The sequence below is a fragment of the Narcine bancroftii genome, chromosome 1 (genome assembly GCF_036971445.1).
Source record: "Narcine bancroftii isolate sNarBan1 chromosome 1, sNarBan1.hap1, whole genome shotgun sequence".
In the NCBI taxonomy this organism is placed as follows: Eukaryota; Metazoa; Chordata; class Chondrichthyes; order Torpediniformes; family Narcinidae; genus Narcine; species Narcine bancroftii.
Genome location: NC_091469.1, coordinates 56,590,986 through 56,602,631, shown reverse-complemented (window position 1 = coordinate 56,602,631; position 11,646 = coordinate 56,590,986). Strand labels below are relative to the sequence as shown.

The 11,646-nt window shown below is 35.5% G+C and overlaps 1 protein-coding gene across 12 annotated transcripts in view; it reads right to left on the bottom strand.

Moving 5' to 3' along the window:
- Window positions 1–1,264: 1,264 nt before the first annotated feature.
- Window positions 1,265–11,646, bottom strand: part of LOC138758400 (transcription factor RFX3-like) — a 342,380-nt gene continuing 331,998 nt past the window's right edge. For all 12 annotated transcript variants that reach the window (XM_069927263.1, XM_069927325.1, XM_069927330.1 and 9 more), the window contains one exon: window positions 1,265–10,688. In XM_069927263.1, the coding sequence (XP_069783364.1) occupies window positions 10,450–10,688 (239 nt within the window). In that variant the 3' untranslated portion in view covers window positions 1,265–10,449. The remainder of the gene's footprint in view (window positions 10,689–11,646) is intronic.

Sequence of the window (11,646 nt, the reverse complement as noted above, 5' to 3'; positions counted from 1 at the left end):
TGGCATAGACTTTTTTATCTTTGTTAGCCACAGGTGACATATCAGATGACTGGAAGTTTACTCATATTGTACATGTATTTAAAATGCACAGGGGGTAATATAGATTTTCTTGTTTGATATAATAATTTCCTGGCTTTTGAATGCTCAAATATTACTTTCCACTTATTAGTCCACGTGTGAATATTGTACAGAACTTGCTGCATTTGGTTGTGTACTATTTCATTTTCTGAGGCATGGTGCTAAACATTGAGCAATCATCAATGAAGATCCCTGCTACATGTCCAGGACACTTTCCTGAGGAAATCCTACAGGGATGTCCTGTAGCTGAGAAAATTGATTTCAGTCACAACTGTCTTCCTTTGTGCCAAATATGATTCCAACTTCCCACTCCCCCACTGACTCCAGTATTTATTATACTTTGAAATATCCTCCTCATTATTAATGTGCTCTTCTGTTTTTATCTGCTATTTAATTTGTCATCCAATTTAATTTGAAGTCCCCATATATTTTGCTTGTGGGAGTAGACTTGCTTTTGCCTCAAAATGCCTTTGCTCTGAAAATCAGCCATTGTTCATTTACTGTTTTTCTGATTAATCCGTTTCCAGATCACCTTTTTGAGGTGAAGTTTGGATCAGTCTTGACATTACTGAACAGCAGAGAAGACTTGAGGAAATGACTGGCTTACTCGTGCTCTTGTTTCTTACATTCATTCATGCTATGTACTTTCTCATTTTCTCAAAATTGACTCTCCAGGTATTTATTCATCAAATATCAGATTCGGCTGGTACAATTCTTAGAAACATACTTTGAAAAAAAGAAAAGCATCTAAATAAGATATTGAACCTTATTTCTCACTTTTCTTTTAAGATCTCTTGTCCAAAAATAAAAGAACTCACAGGAGTAGTCAACTAAAATTTGTACTCACTTTGATGTGGGTCATTAACAACAAACACTCATGTTACCTTTTTCAGAAAAAGTGGTGAAAATGTATCAACTTATGATTTTCTCCTTAATATTATGATCTTCCATTAATTGTTGGTAAATGTAATTTCATAGTTATGACGAGTGCTGTGAAAACAACTAATAATTAATGAAAAATAAAGGAAGGAAGAAAAAACAATTGTTGGTGAAATGAACCTGAGAGGGAAAGATGGGAAGTTGGCAGGTAGTTCCAAATATAAGCGGGACTATAACTTGACCAGCTCATTGAATTGCTAAGATATTTAAAAACTTTTTAGATGGAATAAAAATGAAACATGAAATATTTAAGAAAAACAAAACAATTTTTTAATTGATTTTACAGACAAGCCACAGCTTATAGAAACACGACAAGAAAAGCTAGCCTGAGTTCATGTCTGAAATATTAAGAAAAAACTTTCTACACAAGTGTCTTCAATATATACTAGTTGCTTGTCTACATATAAGAACACACTGTAAGATTTCATATTCTCGTTTACAAAAAGTTCCTGTCATTGAACAGTACACAGTACAAACCTTTCACACGCACGCTATTGGTTTGCTTCAACCAATTTATAAAGATCATGATATATTGAAAGATTTCATAAAACATTTCTCACAAAATCACAGCATGAAATATATATTTACATAATTGAACGTTATTCAAAATCACATCCTCCTCATAAGTGTTTAAATAATTAAAACTATATGTAGCTGTCATTCAAAATAACTGGAAAAATACATAATTTCACAATACATTCCTACATTAAAAAGTATGAAAAAAACTTAACTTTTACATTATAACTTCACACAATTCAGATGTAGTTAGACCAATTAAAAAATTCTCCCAATAATTTGGGCCCTTTTGTGCTTGTGCATCTGAGTACTCCAATTTGCCACTTAGTCAATGAATTCTAAAATGGCACTGAAATATTCTGTAGAAAGGATCCTATACTGAATTGCCAATTAATCACTCAGTGTTAAAGGCTGTAGTTATAAGAATCTGTCATTAATTGTCAACATGAAGACATTCTGCAGCAGACATTCTGTACAGAAAATGAAATGCGCCCCCTCTCTGATTTGACAACATGACAGGTTTGGAGTGTATCGACTTGAGCCCATCTTTCTCCTCTATGCTGCGGTTGAACATTATATTATAGTTTTATAAATAATGACTATCCTCAGCAGGTCTAAAGCTTAAAACACTGTAACAAAAGACAATTCAACATCTTAACTTGTAGCTCTTGGGCCAAAAATACGCCTTTAAAATTACAAAAAGTTCATGATGTGGAGTCCATGGAAGTATTGAATCAATCTTGTTCTGTAGCCTGCGTGCTTTCGTACAAATCAGGCACAAGATTAAGTAGTGTTTTAAAGAAAGGCACTCTCTTTTTCTTCTCAAGATTAAATGATTCAAATAATTGTTATATATTTGGTATATTGTTGAGAGAAAATCTTTATCGCCTTGGAATCTATATTTCTAGAGGGAGGGGAGGGGAATGGCAAGTGTCTTATTGGACTTAATTTATAAAAGTTTAAAGTCATAATGATAAAAGTTTAAGTCATAGTCATGTTTCAATTATCTAGATTTTGTGACAACATTATCCTCTCTGGGGATTAATCCTATACATCCGAGCATTTCTGATTGATAGGCCGACAGGAAGTCCAGCTAGGTCTCTAAATCTTCCATTTAAAAAGCAATACCTAACTAGTTCTAATTTTAGAAAAATAAATGTCCATAATGGCCCGAGACACAGCCATGGCTGAAAGGAAAAAAAAAATCAGTGCAAGTGTGTAGAGGGTGACTGATCTGAAATTGCTTGTTTTACAAACCACATTGAAATTTAAATATAAGCGATTCATTTATGATGGACTAGATTAGTAATCCCAACTGGATCAAAGGGTAATCCACCAATATTTCAAATTAGAATAATGGGAGAAAGAGGTGTGTGTATGTAATCTGCTATGGAAAGATCAAGACTGATAGTAAAATGCATTTGTTCAGGTAGAGTATTTTTACCTGGCAGGTTAGTGAGGTGGCATGAAGAGGCTGTGCCCAGAAAGTAGATGGCTTGTGTTTATTTCATTGATTGAGGATAGCATGGAATAAATTGCCAATAATGACTATTGCATAATTGTTTGGTGTCTGGGGAGTTCCCAACTAATGCAATTTCCATGTCAAATGCATAACAAACTGCACCAATTTGCACAAAATACAATATTTCTCGGAGCAGGGGAAAAAATTAGACCACTTGTCCCAGTTGTTTGGCATTACTGAGTTGGTAGGTTTTCACATTGCAGAGCTACAATTTGGTGCTTCTTGGATAAATGCCATACCTGGATTTTATAACTTTGTCCCCTCTCCCAATCTTTTCTTCCCCTTCCATCCATTAACCCTTTGGACTCTGGCAATTTTTAACCTTTCATAACATATACTCTGAACTGGGTCCATGGATAAACTACAGTATGAACACCAGCGTGAGCCAGCTGGTGATTGGTTTTAAAACCAGTCCTGGAAAACCAGTACACGGAGTAAATGCACAGAGTCCAAAGGGTTAATCCTCTCATTGGTTGAGATCCCACCTATAATTTCCCTTAACACCCACAATGGGTCTTTAGATCTATTTTTAATGAGAAGCAGCATTGGGTGCTGGTGAAGTTCAGTGGCAGGCCCATGACTGAAATGGAGTCGCTGTGACACTAGAGTGTACTAGAATTCCAAGACTTGTGTTTCGATTTCCTAATGAGCAGTGTCCATGTAACTGTGGCCTGTACTCTACTACATTTCAGCAGTTCAGGGCATAAAAGAAACAGCAGAGGTAAAGGAATTGAAGGAAAATAATCATTTTGGAAATGGGAACACCCTTGCAATCTTTCCTACTGGAAACTTAAAAAGCAAACTACAAAAAAGTTGGAATGCTTGGAATTAAAAAAAGGCTTTCCAAAATTCAAACCTGAGACATAATTTGCATGAAATCGAGTTTAAAAAAAAAACTTTTCATATTTATTGACAGGGAACAAATCTAATGGAAAGATGCTATTATTGTTCACGTTGCTTTGGAATTTCCAAAAGTGAAATTGGTAATTATGGAATTAGAGAAATACTTGATTGGGTCCCATGAATACTCATGAGAATGTAGTTGCTATGGTAACAATAGGCAAACTAATGCATCCAATTACAACATGAAGCAGCAGGGGAGAAATTTGCCTGGTTAATTTTGATAAATGCATACAAGACTTTATACATTCAATTCTACTGAATTTAATTTAAATGTTTAATGCTGTTCCTTTCCCCTCAGTGCCATGCAATTAAAAAATCTATATACTTTTTATTCCTGAAGCAAAACAGATAACAGCAATTATAGGCTGCTTCACCTCACTTTGAAAATTTAGTTGGCCACATCCTGCCCCCACTCACCCCTATAAATATGATACACTTTCAACCTGTGATGCCATTCCTTGAACACTGCATTGTCAGAGAACTAATGCCATGCTCTCTGAGGTCACCTGTCTTTGGGCATTCATAGTCTTGTGAGCAAAGCACTGAATTGGAAAATTTGCTTGGTAAGTAAAATCATTTGGTACCATCCTTGCATCTACTCACTATCACTGTGCACTGATATAACTTCCCTATTCCTATCAGGCTGTATTATCTAGTTTGCTCCTCCCCACCCACTCCTGCCAAACAAGATGCTAATCTTTTCTTGAGCTCATGAAGTCTTTTTAAACCCAAGCTCCCATCCCTCATATTTGCCACAAATATTTTGCCTGCTCCAAATTTATCTTCTAACCACTTTCAAACTATTCGTAACACACCACAGGCCCAATCAATTGCTGCTGAAGTCAGGCCTCACCAAAGCGGTATTAGGCAATATGTTTTGGAAGTGAAAGTAGAATGTTTTCCAGCCGAGGCCTCAGCACAACAAAAGTGATCAGTTATGGGTCAATGATCAGAACATAAACTGATGTATGACTGTGCCATTCTAGCACACCCTCTAAAATGCATTAGAAGTACTAAGTAAATACTTTGAATGGAACTGAATGTTTACAGGTGAACACAACAAGTAGCCATTATTCTTATTTATTGCTACTCAGCAAAGACAAATTTCACTTCCTAAAAGCCTAGTTTTCAAAAAGTAATTTTTCTTGCAAAGCTTAAAAAATCTACCTGTTCAATAGATGCCAAACTGACCTGACATTTTATTTTGTAGAATATTCAAAACTCATTAACTGCTAAAATCTTGTTCTGATCTTTTTTTAAATTAAATATGGATAGTATAGGTCATCAATGGATTCAGCAAAATATAAATCTGGTGGAGATTTGGTTGAAGAAATGGCAGGAGTTTAATCTGGACAATACAAAATGACAGGACACTTAGGAACATTGATTTACAGAGGGATCTTAGGGTGCAAGTTGATAGTTCTTTGGAAGTGGCAACACAAGGGTGGTAAATAAGTTGTATATGAATGTATGCCTTCATTTGCAAGGGCAGAGTATAAAAGTAGAGAAATCATGATGAGTTGTATAAAACTTTGGCTTGGCCACATTTAGAACATTTTGTGTAGTTTTGGTCACACATTACAGAAAGGATGTGGAGATAGTGCAGAAGAGATTGGTCTGGATGTTACCTGGATTGGAGAAAGATCGGACAAACTTGTATTGTTTTTTTTGGAGCAGAGGATAATGGGAGTCCTATTGGAAGTATATAAAATTATGAGAGGTAGAGATAAAGATAGGTAATGGAAGTCTTCTTTCCAGGCTGGAAGAGTCAAATACTAGGGGGAATAGCTTTACGCTTAGAGGGGAAAGGTTTAAAGGGTGCCGGGAACATGATGCTAGGGGCAGTTATTTTAGTGATGCTTAAAGACGTTTAGACAGGGTCATGAACATGCCAGGAATAGAGGATTATGGATCATGTGCTGGAAGATGGGATTTGTATTATGGCATGGACATTGTGGGATGAAAGGCCTATTCCTATCTTTTACCATTCAAGATTCTATGGGAAAGTTGTAAAAATAATTTTGATTCCAGTAACCTACATTATCAATGTCAAATAAAAAAGAGGATCAAACATCGATCTAAGAAAAATGAATTCTGTCCAACCATTGATACAATTCCTTGGAAAATGTGATCTCCTTGTTGGAGTTTTAATGGTGAGTATATTAGAGGTATAGTTAATGTGTGACATTGTTACATACTTCCTATTACGTAGGAGGGAACCATTTCATTGGAAAAGGTCCAACTGGTTCATGGCTAGGAAATGAGTAGTTATGTTCTTAAGATATGGAATGTGATGAAAACAAAATGTAAGAAAATTAAAGTTATAGCATTCTTCTAGAATCTAGATGATGCTGTTTTAAAATGGAAATAATTTAAAATTATTCTTAAATTAGGTAAACATTAGCAATAACACACTTAATCAATTGTTTTGGATGTTACTTTCATTTACCAAAATTGAATCAAATTGATAATTGGAATTATTACAATATGTCAAAATGTTACCTCTGTTCAATGCTTCTGTACTCCACATCATGCCATTTGGCAAAACAAAATAAATACATTAGTATTTTTGCAATAAGGCTTAAATGGGATTGTACTAAGTTTATGTATAAATATTTAATAAAGATTGAAATAATTCATTCTGTAGGTGTCTCTTTGAAACATGATGGTATAAGCAGGAAAAAAGTGCGAGAAAATTAAAATGCGGTTACCTAACTGGCACCAAAACAAAAACCACCATCTAGCAGCATATAGAAAGGCATGCAGACTGAGAAGCAATTCTACTGTCAAAACACAGAGCTTTCAACGCATACCTTCACGTATGAGAACAATTGACTGGACTGTTATCTGTCAGGACTGAAACTCACTTTAAAGGTCATGCTTCAATTCCAGTTTTTATGCCAGGTAAAAAATGCTCATTATTAGCAAAGTTCAATGAGTCTATTGATTAATCAGAGCAGTGTGTGTTCTGATCGACAGAACTACATTTTGTCAACACAGGAGCTATGGATGATCCCTCCCTATCCCCTTAACAATCCTCTAAATTGCACATTACGATCCAAATATATCGCAGGACAACTAAACACTGAAAAAAAATTAAGTCATATATAGAAGGCCTTTCGTAATCATTACAAACACACTGGATACACAATATAAATACATTTTGGTCCAGAACATGATGCAAATGTTAACATAAAACAGAAGTAGGTAATACAATTTTTCAAAGATTGAAAGCGGGCAGAATGTTTGAAATATGTGCCCCAAACCAATTTAATTAACATTAAAACTGTTAAGACCAGAATCTGTGACAAAAATTAAACCGTTGGAATTTGGTTTCAAAGCACAGCAAACAGAATCAAGAAGACCCACCCCACCTCTCCCACAACTCACCAAGGTGCAGTCGAAGCTGCCCAGTGATCTTTTGTTGCTCCTGATCAGAATGTTGAATCATGATCAGGTGCTTAAAAGAATGAGTATGTTTGTTTAAACCAAATTAAAATAATTTCACAACAACCAAAGAACGTTCTGCTGCTTTCTTTTTTGGTTAGGAACAATTTTAATGGACTTTTATTGCCTGAAGATAAACATTCCCTTATCAATTTTTTAATATATGTAATTATACAAATTATTTTTCTGGTAGGGACGGCAGATGTGTTGAAGTGTTCTTTGAAATTTTTACTTCTCCTTCAAAATCTGAAACCACATCTGGCTTCAGGGAAACACATTTCAAAATCCAGTCATTTATTTATCATCTTATTTATATGGCCCACTGCATATAGCACTGAAAATTATTCTATCTGAAAGCTAACTGAAATAACCATATTATATGAAGATTTTATTTTTATCTTGAATTTAACAGCATATTCCTAATATTCTTATTAAAAGCATATTCTTATGTTTATAAGAGCATATTCCTCCAAAGCCACAAGATAAAAAAATCTGATATTGAGGGATCCATTCTCCCTCCAAAAAACTATTTTCACTAACTGAGAGGGAAGCCTGAAAAAAACCATTTGTAGTACCACATAGGATTTTCCATATGTTTAAGCAGGGGATCCTGCATTTATGTACTGAATTTTCATTTCCACATGGATTAATTTTCAGAATATATACACAATCTATTGAGTAGCTCATTAAATTTTGAGCAATTATATAGTGGAGAACAATGTATGCACTGCCTATGCAATGAATGTTTTTAACCTGTTTTCCTCTTGAATGTGCTGAAAGTTCGATAATTTTGCATTGATAAGTGACTTCTGGATTGCTCCAATACATTAGACTTGATACATTCCCCTTCATAATTAATTGAGAAATGCCGTAAGTCTTGATAAATGTATATACTTGCTCATTCCACATGGCTTCATAGACAAATATACTCATTCTTAGTGTAAGAAAAAGACATAGGTTTCTAAGAATTGTCATTCGAGCTTCTTTTCCATTTCTTCCCCTGTGGATAATAGAAAAAAACAGTGGGCACACCTTGCTGAGCTACAAAAATTAACTCTTCCCATAACTGTTTAAGGCACTGTGTAATAGCCGAGGTACAGTAATCCCTGACGTACATTCCTGAAGCGGCATTTAACTGCCTACCAAGTCTGTTCCTACAGAATTGATGAGTATGTGTGAGGTGTGCCAGCTACAGTACTTTTGGTCTAATCATTTTGGACAACCACACAGAACACACAGAAAAATTATGTAAAGCTGCCAAGACTATGCTGAGTGCTACATTCCTTGTGTTTTATAGTTGCACTGAGGAGTTGGCTAATACAGCCACTGGAACCAGCTGGGATATCACAGTAATTACCAGCAATCAAGCTAGTTCTAAAAAAATTTAAATATATTCAGAAGTTTCACAAAATCAGTTTCCCATTATTGTGTATCAAAATTTCAGACGAATTCCCAATGTTGATGTCAAAGTTATTTAAAATCTACATCAAACTTTACAGAAAACAAATCTGACATTGATACTTGTTTTAGCTATTGAAAACATCTTGGAGAACTGGCAACAGGTAGTATTGGTCAACCCCTTGTAAAGTCTTATTATACATAGCAGCTAAAGACACTAGAGCAAAACAGATGGAACAGACAAATCAATTCACAATGAATGATTCCTGTCTGTCCTCACATTAACTACAGGTACACTGAACTTCAATGAAACAGTATACTTTTTGCTGGTCTAGCAAGACCCTATTTATAAAGTGTAATTATAACTGCAACAAATGCAATATATTTTCCCACATACTGCAGCCTTGATTATTAACACATTTCCCCCAAAATTAAACAAATCTAGTTATTAATTATGGCTGCACTACTATGCAAATCAGTAGCATTCAAAACATAAATGTTTCTAAGGGAACTCCAAAAGGTAGGTTACTAAACAGAAATTAATAGATTTTGATTTTTGACAATACAGTACAGTTTTAGGAGACCAGTAACAATGAATATGCCTCCAGTGTCAAGCTTTCAACCTTAACCATCAGTCTACATTCTGAAACTGCATCATTCAACAGCAGAAGTGTGGCTCATTTTGAAGAAAAAAAATAGACTCTTCTCTATGTAACAGTCAAATATTTGTGGCCAAAGCTTAGAGCACATCAATATGCTGAAATAATCTGCTTTGCAACTGGAATCCAGTAAACCCAATTACTCGTTCAAATCTGTGACCGTTTACACAGAAAGGTATTTCTTCTAAGAAGAAACTTCCAATTTTAAGGAGAAACCATATCCAGTGGAAGAAAAAAAACACTTCTAGAAAAGCCTGGACAAAAGAAATTGAAAATAACACATATTGAGGAATTTGTGCTCTGATTTTCAATTAATTGAATGTTGTTGGATCAATCATTGAGGTAACAGCAAAATTACTGAAATTTGAGGCATTATTGGTGGTGAGGCACAAACCTTGTTACTTAAGCAAACACTTTGGTCAAGAATACTATTGTCATTTACCAGGCCACACCAACCCCCATGATGCTGGGAAGATGGAAGCTCCTATCTAGTATAATTTGTAATAACTACAGTTTTATCCTATTTTAAACTTTTCTAAGTGCATTCAAACAAAGTGGCAGAAATATCACTCCTGGATCTCATTGAAACAGAATCAAACTACAATGATAAAAGCAAGCAGTAAGATAACAGAATATTGTTGAATTCAAGCCCTGACCTTTAGGTACTTCTGCTGTCAAGTGAGCATATCCTGCCCTGAAGTATGTATAAGAATATATTTTAAATCAAAATCTCAACAAATTAAAACAACATATTGTAATGCTTATCATAATTACATTTGCCATAGCTATGAAGAATCTCACGTAGTCAACATTGATCAATATTGAATTAAAATAAAACTTGAAAAAGACTATATCCACCCATTTAGTGTATGAGAGTAACATTCAGCATTGTAGTATGTGTCATCTGAATAGCTGAAGTCAGAACAGTATGAGGCTTTAGGCTTGATGAAAAGAAGAGGGGTAATTCCTCAGAGCTCATGTTAGTGTTTAGACTGCTGTGTAGGTGCTTCCAGCAGCATTGCAGTGCCTGGCGCTAGCCACACTTGTGATGATTTGATCAGCATGAAGTGGGATCAGAGGGTCTGGCTGTAGGGTGCTGTTAAGGGGTGATGCAACACATACACCTTGCAATGTCTGGTTTAGGTCTATTTTCTCTCTTTTGAAAGGTGGCTCTCCAGAATCTTCTAATTCATCATCCATTTCACTGTCCACCTCACTTCCTTCATCTTTGGAAGGAAAGGAAAAATACAGAGAACTTAGTGAACATTTTATATCACGTGCTTATTGCTGCTAAAGCATATGTTCAATAACATCTACCTTCAATATGGTTCTCAGAACATAGAATATAGATTTGGAAGTAGGCTACATAAGGATTAAAAGATAGTTTAAACAAGAGTGTGCCACACGCATGATTAAACATGGATTGAAAGTGGGATTATGTTGTGTGAAGATTAGTATAGAATTTGGAATTGAAAAGCTGTTATAAGAGTTAAATTCTTTTTTTCACCATTTTGTCAGCTATTTACCTTCCAAGACATTTCTGGAGTTCATTCCAATCCTGTATACACACTGTCAGCTTGCTTTCGGTGATAGCACTAAATTAACAGACAGTTCTGGTTCAAGCCCCAATCCAATACTTCAACACATGATCTTAATTGACATCAATTTTTCCACTGAGAAACTGTTGCATTGTGTGAAGTGTTATCCTGAGCTTCCCTGAGCCAAATGATCTTGGTGTAAGGAATCAGATTGGGAGCCTGTGACCACTCCTCAAACTTACGTGAAGACTACTGTGTAGGCACACCTGCATCTGTTTCAAACAGACACATTTCCTTCTCTTTTTCTACAGGAACTCAATGAAGCAGTACATGCAGCAATGCAACACTCTAGTCTTTGGGAGGTACCATCCATCACTGCCTGGAATGTCCAGGATATTATAGATCATTGTGACTTTCTTCTACAGAAACAGAACAACATTGGCATTGGTCTGAGTCTGGAGTTTAGGCTGCAAATTGTGGGTAATAAGCATATAAGCCTGCTGGGACAGGAGAAAAAGCCTGACTTCAGAAAATTCTTGGGGAATAGACTCCACTGTCTAACTCCCATCCCAGCTTACTCTGGCCTCCTAAATGAAGCAGTGTTGTCTTTGGGCAGACATGCGCACACACACGCATCCACGCACAT